Genomic DNA, 18,500 nt, shown 5'->3' with positions numbered 1-18,500 from the left:
CGGAGGGGGGAGCCGACAGGGCCTGTTGTTGAGGCCCGGGCCCCGCCGCGCTCCCGGGAGCCGCCCCGTGCCCGCAGGCCCAGAGGGGGGGTGTCCGCGCCGGGTTGTCCCGCTCCGGGATGAGTCCAGAACGGGTCTGGTGCCCGGCCGTGTTGGTAGTCCCGTCCTTCGTGTAAGTCTGGTGAGAATGCAGATAATCCAAGCCCTTCAGTGTTGTACAGGCTGACGAGTAAGTTTGCCCCCGGAATAGAAACCGAGGAAGAGTGTGCAGGAGCCGGCTCTCACTGACTGCCACATGTGAAGCTGAACTGGTTATATTTACCAGCTGCTTGCTTTCAGGCTAAATATATAGCTTTGACACTTTTTTTATAGTATCCTATTCTAACCACTTAGCAGAATCGTTTAGACCCTTGGTTGTCACGGGACTGATTGCAGGATGACACTTAAAGACGTCTAGAAATGACAGATGATGCACAGGTCTTGAAATGACAGCTGAGGAGGCTGCCTAGTCTGGGGCCTGTACTTAATTCAAGTGCTTGGTATTTTAACAGGAAGATGTTCAATAAAGGACTGCACGTCCTCAAGCTTCCTAATCTAAAATGATTGTAAAATTCATTCACACAAAGATGAAAAGATGAAAGATAAAATCAGCTTCCAAATATCAAGTTGTATTGTAGCAGTCCTTTCACTGGAAAAGATGCACTTGCCATCGTATACAAACTGTAATTAAACATCAGAATTCTTGGGTAGTGAAAGTTATACTCGCTTGGTGGGCACGTCACGTTGTTGGAATGTTGCCCTTAGATTACTGTATAAATCTGACATTTTATTATTGCTTTCCTGGTATGGAAAGGGTGGCTTTAAATTCAGTCTCTTGCACTGCTGTGGGTCTGCCGAATTCTGGGGCAGTGAATGAGTGGAGCTGAACTGAAAGATTATAACTGAAAGGAGTGCTCTCTAGGCAGTTGCTAGCAGTGCTGAGTCTTGATAAACTGAATGGGAAACATGAGAAGCAACATCAGGTCTTGTAAGCTGCAGGGGCTCAGTCTCACTGTGGCCAAATAAAATAAAGGGTGAGAAGTCATATCTGAGGCAGACTGTAGGTTGCAGGAAGCAGTTTAATGTTTGTTTGATGTTTTAATTGGAACATTCCATGCAGTTTGTAGAGGTTCAGAGTTTGTGTTTTATATGTAAGGCTTAATTGAGCATTTTGGGGCACTTTAGGCTTCAGGTTCTCAGTAGCCTCAATGTACAGATGTGATGTTTGGAAATAAGAGTTCTAATAAGTATAAATATGTAGAGATACGTAAGAAAAGCTGCTTTTCCTTATCAATGATCATTGTAGGTGAAAGTCAACCCTGAGCTATTGTTAGTGTCCAGCATTGCTTTGAAGTCAAGGATGTAATGCAACTTTTGTGAATGCTTTATTGTAGCAGATACTGAGGTTGCTTTCTGTTAAAGATACTGGATAAAGCATGACATCTTTGTCACCTTCTGTAATGATGTACATTTTCTCAGAATGCAAATTGAGCTTAATTCAGGATTTTTGGGTTAGCAGGAGATGAATTGTCAATGTGTATTACCTAGTTCTTGTCCACTCAAGAGCATCAGGTGCCATTCTGGATGCCATTTAGCATTTTAAGTCCTGTAACAGGAAGAAAAGTAGAAAAAAACTCATTCTGACAGCTCTTCAGGAGGAGCTGAGGCTTTACATTTTGTCAGTTAAAAATCTATTCTTCTGTAACTTACAGTTTCTACTGCAAGGCATGGTGATGGGTGCTGAATTTGGCTCTTCAGGTTCACCTTGTGCTTTTACTACAGTGTCTGTTAAATTAGCCTTAATTATTTGACTTACTTGTAAGAACTTGCTTGACCAGTGTTAATTAAAAGTTTCAAAACAATATGAATTACTTTTGTGCTTTGTCCAGTTGGTTATTGACTACTGAGAGTTGTGGTTGGAGTGGCCTGGCATTGTTGCAAGATTAAACTTGCCTTTCCAGTTTATTTTCATAAGGAAAAAAATCGTAAAGCTGAGCAGTAATTGTCTCAAAAGCAGCACTAAGACAGAATAATTGTAAATTATGGGATGGAGGATAAATTTATTAAAATAAATTTGCTTGTTGAGTAAAAAAAAACAACCAACGGCTGAATACTGTCACACAGTAACCTTAACTATCTGTAAATGTAACACCATGTTTTTTCTAGGAAGGAGCCTGCTCATCTTATGCACTTGTTATTTGCTTAAACTAAGCCCCAAGTACATTCTTTTGGGGTCCTTGCATTCAAACTGCACTGCTGCTTTCAAAATGCATCTTTTAGCCATGTTTGGCTTCCAAAACTTAGAAGCTCTGATATCTGAGCATCTTGAGCAGCCCCCATTTTAATCCTTTTTGCCATTATTTCTTTAGGAATGTAGTGATTTCCAAAGTACTTAATGGAAAGTACTGACTCCGTTACTCAGCCTTTCAGAATACACACATTTTCTTTTAGTTGTTGACTTCTCTCTATCTTTTAAGCATATTTGCTTCCCATTCTTGACATTCCTTTGTCTTGCTTTTCTGCAGTTAAGGGCACTGGTAGCTGGCTGTGCTGCTTTAGTATTTGCTTGTGGATGGTTTGCTGTATTTTTTACTGGCAGTGTGGTGTGTCATAGGTGGGAGTTTCTGTGATGCTGAGAGATCCTGTTAGTGGCAGCAGCTGCTCAGGAATGAATAAATAGGACTCTGGTTAAAAATGTCTGACCCTTCAATTGGACTGTAGCAGCTTTTAGTGTAAATGCTGAATCTCTAGACCACTCTGACTTTAAAAAAAAAAATCAAACAAATTTTCTGAGTGAAATTTATTTCTTTCTTCCTTGTCTTGAGGGCAGTATGTTTTTTTAAGTCAAGATTCACTGGATGGTCTGCATCTTGTTGAGCAGGATTGGTAGATGCTTTACTATAAGCTCCTTCTTGATGAAACTAGCTTTAAAATTGAAGGTGTATCTTCTGTTAGTGTATAGGAAGTGCCCAGTAGTGCCTTGGTGGATGGAAGGACATCTCTGCCATCCTGGAGTTTTCATGCCAATGGAGAGGTCTGCATTTGCTTGCCAGTTATGTCATTGAAAGGCTGCCACTGCAGTTCCATCTGCCAACATTTTTTATATGGCCAGATAAACCATCAGTGAACTTTGGTTAGAGTTGTTTAAACTCTAAAAGTTTACAGTGTTAAGCATAAAAAAAAGCGCACGTTCTGGGTTGCAAATCTTCTGCTAATTGGATTTTACTTTCAGAATTCCTTGAGGTTGGCAAAAAGCAGCCTGCCCTTGATGTTCTCTATGATGTTATGAAAAGTAAGAAACACCGAACATGGCAGAAAATCCACGAGCCCATTATGCTGAAGTACCTGGAACTCTGTGTGGATCTCCGCAAGAGTCATCTGGCAAAAGAAGGACTGTACCAGTACAAGAATATTTGCCAGCAGGTATGGCCTTGGAATTACTTTTTCTAATTTGTAGCAGGCATGGCATCTGTCAGCTCATATGATCTGAAAGTAACTGATTGGTCTTGAATTAGAGCTGCTCTGCCTTTTTAGATAGTCCTGGGTTTGTTTGTGGCATTTACATTTTAAATGTTTGCTGTCTATTGTGGGTGGAAACATCTTTCCATTTCTGCCTTCCATGTAGGTGAACATCAAATCCTTGGAAGATGTTGTTCGTGCCTATTTAAAATTAGCTGAAGAAAAAACAGAAGCAGCTAAGGAAGAATCCCAGCAGATGGTACTGGACATAGAAGACTTAGATAACATCCAAACTCCAGAAAGGTAGGTGGCTTGTCTTTAAACTCAGCACTTCACAGCAAAGAATCCTTATTTTCATGAAGGATGTTGGTAGTTCAGAGGACTGAGACATAAAGATGGTGAATTTGAAATGGCCTTGTAAGATCTGCATCTGTAGTGGTATTGGAGAGTGTATTGTTGAAAGCTGCACATTGTCAGTTGATGTACATGTGCTATTAATTATGTTAGACCGATGTAATTCCTGTATGTGATAACCTCCAGTCTTTCTGACCACATTGTGCACACACAAACAAAAGGAAATTTTACTTTATACTTGCTGGGGTGATTGAGAAGATAAGAGAAGAAAGGGCACAAGAAGTAAACACAGAGTGTTACAATTAATTGGATGGATAATGGAAACTTAGAAGGAATGGGAAAAGGATCAGTAAATACATCTGCTGTAGGTTGTGTATAGACCATCACTGGCAAATAATGCCAGGTTAGAGTGAAACCACTCTAGCTCTGTGAGGAGTCACTGTTCTGATGTCAGAATGTTTTGTGGAGGAAATTCCTAATCTGCTTCAGACAAAGTGAGGTTAGTACTGCATATTTGTGTTCTTCAGGTCATTCTGCTGAGGTAGGGAATGCTCACCTTAACTCCAGTAGTGCAGATAGGTATGTGGTGACATCTGTGGAAGAGGGCTGACAAGGTGGGGGTGAAGGAATGTTTTAAAGCATTCCAGCTACTTTTGGAAAAGGTCATCTGCCCATATCCTGTAAAAAAAAACAAAACAAAAAAACCCAAGAAATGTAGGGAATAAATTTAAATTTCCCTCAGTCAAACCAAATTTAAACTTGCAGAATATATAAAAAGAAATAACAAGAGGATATTAATCAGTGGAGAATTCTATGAAAAATGGTGGTGAAATTCTGGGGTGCGTTGAGAATAGCCATCCTAGGTGTGGTCTGAAGATGAAAGCAGTACTAATTTCTGTAAGAATCTTGATTCTGGAATAAAGAAAGAGGTTTTTGGAGCATGGAAATACCCCTGTCTGATGTGAGCAGAGAAGTCAGATTTTGGGTAGTAAAGCTTTGCAGATGCCCATTTGAGCAGACAGGATGTTCCACAGCAATTACCTTTTCAGCTTCATCTGGTCTCCTCTTAAAGTCTTGGTAAGAAAAATCGGTGAGAGAGGTAGGGAATAAAACACAATTATTTTTTTTTCCTTACCTCCCACCCCTGCCCCAACTGTAGTGTTCTTTTGAGTGCTGTAAGTGGAGAAGACACTCAGGATCGCACTGACCGACTGCTCTTGACACCCTGGGTGAAATTTCTGTGGGAGTCCTATAGACAGTGTTTGGATCTTCTCCGGAATAATTCTCGAGTGGAACGGCTCTACCATGATATTGCACAGCAAGGTAAGTCCAGAAAATGGAAAATTAAAAGTAGAATGAGATCTAGGACTTCTGTATGACATCCTGTAAAACTAGAAAATTAAAGGTTATTTCTATTGGGATGTTGCTTCAGGTTTGGAAAGGCATTAATCTTTTAAGCATGTCTGTGTATACACATGCTGTTCTTAAAACTGCAGAGGTTCCTTAAAATCACCAGGGTTTCTGGACACTGATGTCTCTTGTAACAGAACCTGCAAGTAAAAGTTACTTTTTCCTGGATATACTGAGAATATGAGAATTACTCATGCTGCTGCGTATTTTTTTTCCTAACTTCAAGATCAGTTGTGTTTTCACTTTTTTACCCAGAATGGTAAATATGTCTTCCATTAACATATTCTATATCAGATGACTTAAAAAACTAGTGTACACAAAAAGATACGGTAAAATTCTGGTGCTCTTTCAATTTTGACACAGATGTAAACTTAGCAAAATGTAATGTGGAAGATAATGCAAAAAAGTCTAATCTGATTCTTTTAGTATTATTCTGCAAAAAAACTGAATTTAAAAGAATGAATACTTACATGCTGATCTTTTCTCAAAGGTGAGGGATTAACAGAAAAATTATTTTGTTCTGTATGTATAACTTCAGGCTCTGTATTTTTTTTTAAATAGTCTGTTAGGTTTTTAACTCTGGATCCAAGTTGTGAGAGTCCAGTAGGGAAGATGACCCTCAGATCTGAGTTGTAGGTGCTTTAGTGTATCTCAGTCTTTGTGCTACAGTGTTAAGTCTGTGCTTGTTTCTGGTAGAGATACTTTAGAATGTTCAGAGTTACTGTGGCAAAGCAAAAACTACTTATTGAAGGGATCAAAGACAATTTTTAAAATGCTTATCTTTACCATCTTTAGATGGGAATTTTTTTCCACATTTTACAAAGCCAACCATGCCATTCACATAATTTTATTTGCACTTAGTTCAAAATAAAAGCCAGAATCACTGCTTAAATTGGAACACTTTTAAAGAGAATTAAAGTGCTTTGTTATTTAATCTTAATGAAGTAGAAGCATCTTCATTTTTTGAGGTCAAGATCAGTGTGCTCTGCATCGTCAATCATTACGTGTGACAGATTGCATCTTGTTTGATATGTCTTTGGACTGTAAATGAAGGTTCTTGAGGTGGGTCGATTTATGTATGTGAATCCCATTTAGAACTGCCATCAGGTCACCCTGAGTGAGCATTCTTAGTGTGTGTTACTTGTTTCTGCAGCTTTCAAGTTCTGCCTGCAGTACACGCGCAAGGCTGAGTTCCGCAAGCTCTGCGATAACCTGCGGATGCATTTGGGGCAGATCCAGCGTCACCACAACCAAAGCACAGCAATCAACCTCAACAATCCTGACAGTCAGTCAATGCATTTGGAGACCAGGCTTGTGCAGCTCGACAGTGCTATTAGCATGGAGCTGTGGCAGGTATGCAGCAGGGCTCCAGTAATCACACTGTAGTCTTTCTTCAGTCTTTGCACAACGCAGATCATGTTTCATGGTGTATGTTCCAAGGTAAAGACAGAATAAATTTTAGTATCTAGAATGTGTTACTACATGCATATTGAATACTTAATCTGATGTTCCTGGCTAGCATTTCAAACCAAGCTTCTGCTGGTAGTAGTTAATGGTAGAGTAGCTGAAGTGATTTTGGTGTGTGAAAAGTGCAAAGTTAATGATGACACCTCACCTCTTCCGTCTTGTGCTCTCATGGTCTAGATCACTGGGAAGTGGTTGGTAAATGTTAAAGCCTGTTACTAGGTTGGGTCCCCAGCATTGTTGGTTGTATTATCATGGAATCACAGACTGCTTTGGGTTGGAAGGGATCTTAAAGATCAACTAGTTCCAAGCCCCCTGCATGGGCAGAGACCCTTTCCTCTAGACCAGGTTGCTCACAGCTCCATACAACCTGATCTTGGTTGTTGTCTAACCAGCTAGACACGAAGCAAATTTTTCAAAGAGGTGTGTTGCTCTTCCAACCTTTCCAATATTAAATTCCTTTAAAACCCAAGGTTGTAATTTTTTTGTTTTGTCAATTTGGAGAATGTTCTCTGTTATGTTGTTCCCATTATAAGTACGTAATTAATCATGTGTAAAGGCACTTCCAATATTATATGTACTTTTAGATAAATTACTCCCATTTTTAATTGCAAAAATATTTTTATGTTCAGTGGTGAAACCAGTATATAGTACAATTGTTGTACTATCAAAATAATATAATTTTTGTTATTTTGTTGTTTTTCTTCCCCCCTTGTTTTGGAGCTTGAAAATCAGAAGGAAACCGGCTTTCAAAAAATTATGCAAACTAATTGTTAACTACCAAATTCTAAGCAGATAGTTAATTGATTTGCAGTATGTTCAAAGGATTTTTTTTATTAGGAAAGAAGTGTTTAATTTCAGGTAGTTGGGACAACTGAGTATCAGAGCTTTCAGTCATAGTATTACAGTCTTACAGCTTTATATAATGAATGTATATTTTTCCCTTTTTCCATGTTGCAAAAAACTTCCTAAAAGTCGTGTATTTGGTGTGTTTTTTTAGGAAGCTTTCAAAGCCGTGGAGGATATTCATGGGCTGTTTGCACTGTCTAAGAAACCACCCAAACCACAACTGATGGCAAATTATTATCACAAAGTTTCAACTGTTTTCTGGAAATCAGGAAATGCTCTTTTCCATGCATCCACACTTCACCGACTTTATCACTTATCAAGAGAAATGCGAAAGAATCTCACACAAGAAGAGATGCAGAGGTGGGGAAAGATACTTAATGTGATTATAGGTTCCATTTTAACTTAATGTGTTGAAGAATCAAATAAATTGTACCCCAAAGGAAGCAGATTACATGTATGGCTGTTAACAGCTCTGCTTAAAGTGGCCGGTACTAACTGCCTCTAAAGTAACCTGGAGTAAGAAGGACATTTCACAAAGCTACATTGTAAGTGATGTAAACATCAGGATCACCTGTTTAAGCTTCCTTCTCTGGTACTGGCTGGAAAGCTAGGCAAGTTAATAAGTATCTGTATTTTGCTTCATTTTTCTCCTGTGATTGGTGGTATTTACTTCACAAGGTTTCATTGTGCCTAGCATAATCTTTTCCTTAGTATGGAAAAGCCTACAGCCCACTTGCCTTTTAATTTTTTGGAAACAGGTATGGTGCTGGCAAGGCTTTTGAGGCATGCAGAACCACTGACTGCATTAACCTCTGAAGTTCATGTACAGGCCTTTATAGATTGAGAATCCGGTGGGAATACTCTATGGAAATTCTTACTCCTCTTCATCTAGATACAAAGATTAGAATAGAAATATTTAATATAATTTGTTTTGTTATATCAAAAGGTGCATCTGGCCTGCACAGTAAATTCAAAATATCAGTGCAATCAAAATGCATGGTACAGATTTGCAGCTACAGTCAGTTTTTAAAGGTGTTGCTTTCTGTTTTCATTGTTTTATAGTATTTTGATACTAAATTTCTTTACAATTTCTGTACATATATATATGTACATGTACGTACGTAAAGACCATATGTTGCTGCAAATTTTACAGCAAGATCACTGCATTCTGCACCCTTACTGTGCGGGTGGCATTTTTCAGTTATTGCTAGTATTTTTACAGTTTTGTTCATCCCCACTCTCCAGCTGACACATGCACGAAAAGGAATTAATTAACGTTCTCTTGCAGTTCATGTTTTGTGGTTACACTTTGTTCCAGGATGTCGACTCGTGTCCTTCTGGCCACTCTGTCAATTCCTATAACTCCTGAGAGAACTGACATTGCCCGCCTTCTGGATATGGATGGGATCATCGTTGAGAAGCAGCGACGTCTGGCAACCCTTTTGGGCCTCCAGGCCCCCCCGACCCGTGGCAGTCTCATTAATGATATGGTGGGTTGTGGTGTTCAGATGAGCAGCTTGTAAACATTGAGTCCTCTTTTGGGAGTTCTAGAGCACTGTGCTTAGTTATGGGATGGCAGTTTAAAAATGAGAATAGCTTTATGGTCCATGGTAAGAGTATAGTGGTAAAATTTCAGATTCATAAAAGGACTGTTTAAAAATGGCAGCAATAATGGGAGGCCTAATTGCTTGTGTGCTTAAAAAGTCAGATTCAGTATTGTCCTTTGTGTCATCCTAGCAACAAACGTTGTTTTGAGACTGAAGGATCTGAAAGGGATTGTGAGCTAGAACTTTTGGAGTTTTTCTGTGCTCTGAGATACAGTATAATTAACTGAACTAAATTTTCCTTTTTCTGCCTTAAATATATTTCAGATAAGCACAGGTGACATATCAAGTAGTGACTGTAAGGATTCGAGGGATTCTGAACACTTCCTTGTGTTTAATTTGAAGGGAGGCTAGATTGGTCAGACCTTTGCAGGTGTTCATAAACAAATTAGGCATTCAGACATTTCCAGAGCATGTCTGAATTTCATGCAGCTATTTGCATGCATTGCATTCAAGGTTCATTTTACAATTTGCATTTATTCTTCTGTTAGCTCCAGTTTGCCTTAAAACCACAATATAAAACTTCAGAGGTTTACTCATCAACAGAGATAGGTGGTTTTAGTTTGGATGTGGATCTGTGTCTGTGTAGTGTAGCAGTTGTGTCTTAAGAAATGGCTAATAAGTTGAGTGGTACTCTAAATATTTATCTTGTTATATGGCTTCTGGCTACTTGTTTATTTTTTAATACTGTCAGGTGATACAGCCTGGAGTTGTTGTCACTGCAATTAAAAATGCTGTAATAAAAAAAAGTAGTCTCCTGTATGGAAACGTACATGTGGTGCCTGTTTAACTTCTTGAAGATAAAATTCTTAAAGTGTAACTACTTGTTAATACTGAATTTCTTTTGAACTCTTTGGGTTTTGTTTTTTTTGTTGACTGTAGGTCAGGTTCAACGTAGTGCAGTATGTTGTTCCAGAAGTGAAAGAACTGTACAATTGGCTTGAGGTAGACTTCCACCCACTCAAGTTGTGTAGCCGTGTCAGCAAGGTAAGTTTTGTATCTCTGTGTATGTAGTAATTGATCTTGACTAATAGTCTGTTCTTGAAGTATTGACTTGTGGTGAATACCAGCTAGCTTTTTCTGTTGCCAGAATTTTCAATGATAGGCCTTATTTGGTCAAATTCCTTTCCAGTGAGATGGACGTATCATCTGATATACACGGTAGACCAGGTTGTTGAAATAGAAGGAAAATTCCTTGAGGTCCCTAGGGTGCTATTCAGAGGGCCCCTGCTAAGGTACAAAGTTTTGAGAACAGATCAGAAGGTGGTGGGGATGGTGAAGGAGGTAATACTGAGCTAAATGGAAAAATATACCAATGAACATTTTCACTATTAAAATGTAGTGTGTTGGGAGGTAAAATAATGTGAGAGCTGTTGATTAGGCTAAGGTAAATTCTGCAGTTGATGAAGCACGACATGTTCTTTTTCTTCGATAGTGGGAACAAAGATATGTGAGGTGCTAAGAAGAACTTGAAGGTAAATTAGCAGTGTGGTAAATATTGCCAGCACTGTCAGTCACCTTCACACAAGAAATATTAGCTAGCCATCATAAATAAACACCTCAGGACAACAGTGTAGTATTTGGACAGAAGTGCTATTGTTTCGTGACCTGTAAACCAGAAGCATTTATGAAACATGCTTTGTACTTTAATGTTGAAGTTTTTAAGGGTTGATGCAGATATAGTAACTTTTCAGAATTTTGATAGGTCCTGAATTGGGTGAAAGACCAAGCTGAAAAGGAACCTGAACTGCAGCTGTATGTTCCTCACCTGCAGAACAACACGATTCTCCGCCTTCTGCAGCAGGTATGGATGAAGAAAATGCATGTTCAGAACTATACGTGAGTTAGAAAGTGCTTTGGAAGAGCACTTAAGTTGCAAACTTCCACACTGAAGTAAATTTTTTTCCATCAATAGAAGACCATTATGATTTTCAAATATTTTTCCAGTATATAACCTGTATGTTCATGTTTGTACATCATTTAGGTACAGCCATAGTAGCTACACTTAATAGTGGTTGCATACAGTGGCATCATCTCTTGCCTAGATTTTCTTCATTACAAATATGTGGTGTCTTATTTAAGGCAATTAATTGTTTCTTAGCTTTTTTTTTTTTGGAGTTAAGTCTGGGTGGGATATTTTGGCTTTGCTTTTTTTTGTGTCTACGTGTTCTATAAAATGCACATTTCATTGACCTGCTTTCATTCCAAGTGATGAGCAGTGTTATTTCTGATGTGCTAAAGAAATAGTTGAAGGCTAATTAGCAGCATAGCTGAGTGTAGTTACTGCTGCCAGTCTCCTTCATACAAAAAAGCCATTCAGGAGTGGCATTTAATCTTAGGGTAAGTTTGCATACAGGTTAGAAATAAAAACTTGGAAGAGCATTTGTAATTGTATTAATATGTTTACATTCATTTTTTTTATTATTTAGTAAGTTAGCTGTAGAGCCTGGGTGACAGTCTGATATCTTTTTAGTGAGGAAAAATACCTAATGTTTCTGTTCACATCCAGGTGGCCCAGATTTATCAGAGCATTGAATTTTCTCGCCTGACTGCCCTGGTTCCTTTTGTTGATGCTTTCCAGCTGGAACGTAATATCGTTGATGCTGCCAGACATTGTGACTTACAAGTAAGTGCTGTAGAAAGATTTCTGGGGAATGATGCAAGGATTCCCTTGTATTCCACTGGACAAAAACCAACTTGTTGACAATGAATTCAAGGAAGACGATCGATTCTGATAGATGGAGATAAACTAGAGTAAAAGATACATGTGACAATATGTTAGGGACTGACAGTTATTTGCACTGATGGGTGTGGTTTTGATTTGGGTATGTAAGTAATGTGCATCCAATTAATGTAAGTCCAGTAGAAGTAAAATTTAAAATAAGTTCTGCTGAAACTTGCTCTGTGGGCCCCAGTCGCTTAGTCTAGAACATCCTGAAGCACGTTTAACAAATGGGTGTGAATTTCTGAGTGCTGAAGTAGTGCCAGACTGCAAAGCCAGCCCTCGCTGAGGGGAGTTTTGTCTAAACAAGTGGCTGCAGTAAAACACTGATGTCTGAGATGTTTCAGCTGCTGCTGAGGATGGCATTGCTGCTAAAGTTGGCTCTATAGATGAGTGACCTCTAATGAAATGTTTAAACTGGTGATAAGTAGGTGAGGTTACTTAGTAATTATCAATTAAGTTTTTAGGTTAACCATTTCAGCTTGTTTAAATCCATTGAAATTGTCTGCATTAAAGTCAGGATTCTTGTTTCACACATTGCTGATGAGGAAGAGGCAAGAATGATTTGTTTTGCGGGCTCATTTCATAGAATCACTTCGAAGTTCAGCATTTTCCAGTGACTATAAACCACCAAAATTAAACTTATATTCACAATGCTATTTTTCTTCTACTTATTTGGCATTTCTTATAGTCTGGCGTAGCTAAATTTTTTATTTAAAAAAAAAAGTAATTTCTGCTTAGAGCTTCTGTGAACTCATACTAGTCATAGGCAGAGCAACAGAGGAATTGTTTACTAAAGACTACTATGCTTTTTCTTCCTTTTTTCTTTTTTATAAAGGTTCGCCTTGATCATACTACCCGGACACTGAGTTTTGGCTCGGATTTGAATTACTGTACTAGAGAAGATGCTCCACTAGGCCCTCAGCTACAAAGCATGCCTTCTGAGCAAATTAGAAATCAGTTGACTGCCATGTCCTCAGCTCTGGCCAAGGCTCTTGCAGTCATCAAGCCTCCTCACTTAATTGTAAGTAATTTTAATTCTTCTGAAAACGTTGACAAATTCTGACATTCCGCCAAGTGCATTGTGAGATGTTCATCTGTTGCCCTTAGGGAGCCACTTGGTTTTTTTTGCTTTTCTGATCAACTCCTCCTTCCAGTAACCTGTCTTCAGTGCAGTGGTAGTATTGTTACTGCTGTCCTCTCTCTTCAGAACCAATAATCTATCCTGGAGGTGTTAATAGATAAAAATGTAGGATAACATTGATGTATTTATTTCTGACAAAATGTCCTTCTGCATCTCTTACATACCTGTTGTAATGGGTCTGTCTTGTCTGGTTTAGCAAGACAAGCCTGTTTTGAAGTCAAGAGGTCATATACACCAGGGAGTTGCTTGGTTTACCTTTCCTTGACTTAGTAAAGGCATCGAGCTATCTAATGATTAACTTAACATGCCATTGCAAAGATTTGAGTAGGTAGAGATTCATCCTTTTGTACATTTGTGTTGCTCTGTTTTTCAGAGCACTGTGGTAACAATCTCTTACATAATATGTCAGTAATGATGGGCTGCATTTATATGCAAGTGGATTAAGTAGAAAAGTAAGGTAATAAAATGTTATACCAAAGCTTATATTTTAATGAATATGTTTTCTCAGATTAGGTGTACCTTTTAATTTCATTTTTTTCAGGCTGGTGGTAGTCAGCTGTTTGTGCTTGTGAATAAGTAATTCTCAAGTCACTTAGTATTTGGTCATAACTAACATCCTGTCAAAATGTACATGAGAGGCTTGAGTTTAAATTGCCGGTCTTGCATGCATGTATCAGGTTTAGGATACACTGAATAACAACTTACCCATAAAATGGGCCTCCCGACAGACCTTGGATTTGTTTAAAATTTTGCATGCATATTTGAAAAATCCAAGGGCTTTTCTTCATTCTGCCTGGAGAAACTGCTGTTGGGAAGAACCTGGAATGTAACTTCGTAAAGAGCATCTAAAACCAAAAGATCCTGCAAACTCCAGAACTGACCTGTTCTTCTCCACTCCCTGTTCTCACCACTGCAGCTGTTGGCTTCAAGGTCGGGCACACCGATGAGCTCACATTTCAGGTTCTCCAGAGCCCTGTAGGAGCAAGTTGTAGAGCACACTTGGATTGCCAGCATGCTTTGGTTGTGGCAACTTAAACCTTCACTTCTCTTAAAAAGAGATGTGGTAATTTCTCTTTATGAAGGATTTCTTAGCAAATGTAATTTTTCCATATGAAAAAAAGGCTGGTGGCAAGATATATCCATGTTAGATTCTTTATACAGGTTGAAATACTAAGTAATATTCAAATCTAAACATGCAAAGTAGGACTGAATCATGACTCCTACTGCTAGCTTACTTATGTTAGCTTGAACATACATTAGCTGTTTTATAGTGTTTAAGATGAAAACCTGCATGGAAGTATTTTTCCTATAAAGATTTGACTAGTGGTTGGTATTAGACAGATGGATTGTCAGTTTGAATGAAAAAACATGCTTTATTTGTACCCTCATAGATAGAAATGACAAATACTTGACAACGTTAGTTGTTAGCTGAGTTGAGTCATAAATGCTAGGAATTACACTACTAGTATGGATCTGTGTGGTTAGACAAGCTACAGAACAAGTTGATATTCGTTTTCCCTTTGCTTTTCAAATGAAAACTTGTCTTTTTTTCAGGTTTTTCAAAACTTACAATTTCTGTCAAATTTTGTTAAATTTCACAAAATGGTTAAATTAATCTAAAGCTTTTCATTTTTGTGTTTTTGGCACCTCCATGTGTCTTTAAATGCTTGCAGATGTGCAACAAAGTATGGATGCTTCAGTGTTTTTGTTGAATGCCCTAGAAGTGACAAATTACTAAAAATACCTCTGAGCTGGCTCACGTTTCAAGAGCAGCATGACTGAGGGAGTGGAGGGAGCTGATTGGGCTGCCACGTTTTGCTGCCTGCTGGACTGATAAAAATGGGCAGCTCTCTGATTTGGCACAATTACACCTCTTCATGTGTGTAGAGTGAATCTCCACAAAGAACTGCAAAGGTACTCTGGAGGAGAAAGGTGGGGTGGTTAGAAGGAGGCTTAAAGAATGTTAGAGAATAGTCTTATGTACTAGTGGCTAGAAATCTAGTGCCTTTTATTATTTAATTAAAGTGGTTTTATATACAATATACTTACCCACCTTGTTGAAAGACCATAGGTTTTTTAATAATCTCATACTTTTCTCTTAGGTTAGTGTCTCTGGGAAAAAAACTAAACTTCAGAAGAAAGTAGCTTTGGTGAAATTGAGGACGTGTGGTGCTACACTTGCTAACACATGCAGACACAGACACAGCTCGTCCTCCCCCGACTCCCCTTTCAGTTAAGAGTCCTACATATCAGTGGTACATGGGTGTGCAATATTCTTGGACAGAAAAAAGCCTGAAGCTACCCTAGTTAAGATGTGTTGCAGAATGTTGTCTTTCACAGACAACTGTCTCCATGTGTACATGGTTCTAGTCAAGTGGTGCTACCTTGTTATGCCACTTGGATGAGTGTTTAGGTTGGCCATGACAGTTGTAGAGCCACGCAATTGGCAAGTCTGGAGGATGAAACTGATTCTGAGTTTTCTTTGAGAAGGATTTGCTGTGTTTTCTGCCCTTTTAAGAGATACTGTTACATCATTGTCTTATTCTTTCTTTAAATTCAGCAAGAGAAGGAAGAACAACATCAGCTGGCAGTCACTGCCTTCCTAAAAAATTCAAGGAAGGAGCATCAGCGTATTCTTGCACGTCGTCAAACTATAGAGGAAAGGAAAGAGCGCCTTGAAAGTCTGAACATTCAGCGTGAAAAGGAGGAACTGGAACAACGTGAAGCAGAACTACAGAAAGTCAGAAAAGCTGAGGAAGAGAGGCTGCGCCAGGAGGCAAAGGAAAGGGAGAAGGAGCGGATCCTGCAGGAGCATGAACAAATCAAAAAGAAGACCGTTCGTGAGCGCCTGGAGCAGATTAAGAAGACTGAACTGGGAGCCAAAGCATTTAAGGATATTGATATTGAGGTAGACAACTTATTAGTGATGTTTCAAGGGTTTTTTATGCTTTTGGTGTAATGTTGCTGGGTCGCCTGAATTTCAGGTTCTTTACTGGTTTTATACTGTAAGTGGTCTTATAAAGAGCTTCTCTTAAAAATGAGAGTGATACTTTAATACTTAATCTGCTCAACAGTGAAAGTAAACCTTAATTCTGAGTTTGTATAGGACTTCTACCTGGAGGAATTAAGTCCACCTGTTTGTTTCCCCCCCCTCCTCTACCTTGTTGCTTGAACAGTATCTGAAATACAAAATAGGCCTGCAGACCAAATTTTGTAGTACCTGGACTGTCTTATCAATTGAAAATCAAGATACAAGAGTTTTTAAAAAATAAAATACAAGTTACCCAGAGGAGAGGAGAAGAAACTGAGATTGTTTCCAAAGCAAATTAGTTTAGAAATTAAGGGGAAAACTTCAGAGAAGCTTTACTAAATTAAACAGGCCACATTTGTAACAGAAAAAAAATCTTTGCTTTATTTCGTATTGATAACTTTACTGGGTTGTAGGATCTTGAAGAATTGGATCCTGACTTCATTATGGCTAAACAAGTTGAACAGCTTGAAAAAGAAAAGAAGGAACTTCAGGAACGACTGAAGAATCAGGAGAAAAAGGTACTGAGTAGGAAGGGCACAAACCCATGACTATACAACACTTTAGTTAGTGCTTGTGAACTCTTGTATTGTTACATATATAACAACGTGAAGCAGAACTACAGAAAGTCAGAAAAGCTGAGGAAGAGAGGCTGCGCCAGGAGGCAAAGGAAAGGGAGAAGGAGCGGATCCTGCAGGAGCATGAACAAATCAAAAAGAAGACCGTTCGTGAGCGCCTGGAGCAGATTAAGAAGACTGAACTGGGAGCCAAAGCATTTAAGGATATTGATATTGAGGTAGACAACTTATTAGTGATGTTTCAAGGGGTTTTTATGCTTTTGGTGTAATGTTGCTGGGTTGCCTGAATTTCAGGTTCTTTACTGGTTTTATACTGTAAGTGGTCTTATAAAGAGCTTCTCTTAAAAATGAGAGTGATACTTTAATACTTAATCTGCTCAACAGTGAAAGTAAACCTTAATTCTGAGTTTGTATAGGACTTCTACCTGGAGGAATTAAGTCCACCTGTTTGTTTCCCCCCCCTCCTCTACCTTGTTGCTTGAACAGTATCTGAAATACAAAATAGGCCTGCAGACCAAATTTTGTAGTACCTGGACTGTCTATCAATTGAAAATCAAGATACAAGAGTTTTTAAAAAATAAAATACAAGTTACCCAGAGGAGAGGAGAAGAAACTGAGATTGTTTCCAAAGCAAATTAGTTTAGAAATTAAGGGGAAAACTTCAGAGAAGCTTTACTAAATTAAACAGGCCACATTTGTAACAGAAAAAAAATCTTTGCTTTATTTCGTATTGATAACTTTACTGGGTTGTAGGATCTTGAAGAATTGGATCCTGACTTCATTATGGCTAAACAAGTTGAACAGCTTGAAAAAGAAAAGAAGGAACTTCAGGAACGACTGAAGAATCAGGAGAAAAAGGTACTGAGTAGGAAGGGCACAAACCCATGACTATACAACACTTTAGTTAGTGCTTGTGAACTCTTGTATTGTTACATATATATATATATATATGCACACACATATACACACACACATAAATGTAATTTTGCTGTTGAAAATGTTACTGTGTGAAACAAAAAAAAAAAGGTAAATGGGTTAAAAACACAACTGAGTTTCTTGTACCAGTGCACAGATATGTTCTGGTTAATACAGTTGCTTTGAAAATGGACCCTGAACCTGACTGTGAACTGAGTTTTAGTAGGGAAAAGTTCAGAAAATGTTGGAAAATTGGAAAATGTTCAGGGAAGATTAAATGTTCACTGAAGATGAGGCCACATTTAAGCTACATTTAATTAGTCCTCACTGAAACAGAGGTAATTCCACTGCTGGAGCCCTTCTAGATGGCAGAATAGGATCTGCCTGATACTTTGGGTGATTTTAAAAGTATGAGGAACATGTCATGGTAAATAGAAATTTACAACCTGGGCGAAGTGAAACTCACCCAGGACTGCTGACAGTATTTGACAACAAAACAGAAGTTATATGATACCCTTGGTAATTCAGTTACATTAAAACTGCTTGATACTAGAAAGTGTCAAGTGACTTAAAAAGGTTCCAGTGAGGATCTTCTGTGCTTCAGGCCTGTAAGCCTGATGCTCATAGTGGGCTAAGTAGCAGGAAATGAAACAGCAGAATTGGTAGTTACCCGGGTAAATGTGATCTTCTCTGAAAGGTCAGCACAAGATTCTATAAAAGAACTGTAAGCCAGGGACTCCTCTTGGAGTTCTCCGAAGCTGTCAGAACAAACGAAGGAGTAAGGGTGGTCTGACTGGTATAACAAAGTTGGATTTTCCAAAAAGCTTTTTACAGAGTTCTTCACCAAAAAAGACTTAGCAGCTCTGGGGTAAAAGGAAGAGTCTTTGAATCAAGTTCAGTTTACAGAGATATAAAATACTTTGTGTAGGGGAAG

At 38.6% G+C, this 18,500-nt stretch overlaps 1 protein-coding gene across 1 annotated transcript in view; it reads left to right on the top strand.

Annotated features, from left to right (window-relative positions):
* Nucleotides 1–3,324: 3,324 nt before the first annotated feature.
* EIF3A (eukaryotic translation initiation factor 3, subunit A) overlaps nucleotides 3,325–18,500 on the top strand; it is a 28,357-nt gene continuing 13,181 nt past the window's right edge. The window contains 12 exon segments of the mRNA XM_010003967.1: nucleotides 3,325–3,462; nucleotides 3,665–3,801; nucleotides 5,012–5,175; nucleotides 6,416–6,615; nucleotides 7,727–7,935; nucleotides 8,894–9,065; nucleotides 10,062–10,166; nucleotides 10,885–10,983; nucleotides 11,689–11,805; nucleotides 12,740–12,925; nucleotides 15,606–15,953; nucleotides 16,490–16,594. Of these exon segments, the coding sequence (XP_010002269.1) occupies nucleotides 3,325–3,462; nucleotides 3,665–3,801; nucleotides 5,012–5,175; nucleotides 6,416–6,615; nucleotides 7,727–7,935; nucleotides 8,894–9,065; nucleotides 10,062–10,166; nucleotides 10,885–10,983; nucleotides 11,689–11,805; nucleotides 12,740–12,925; nucleotides 15,606–15,953; nucleotides 16,490–16,594 (1,980 nt within the window).

This window comes from Chaetura pelagica, unplaced genomic scaffold (assembly GCF_000747805.2).
Source record: "Chaetura pelagica isolate M959 unplaced genomic scaffold, ChaPel_1.0 scaffold248, whole genome shotgun sequence".
In the NCBI taxonomy this organism is placed as follows: Eukaryota; Metazoa; Chordata; class Aves; order Apodiformes; family Apodidae; genus Chaetura; species Chaetura pelagica.
Note: the sequence above shows the minus strand (reverse complement) of the source record. Positions and strands in the feature narration are given on the sequence as shown.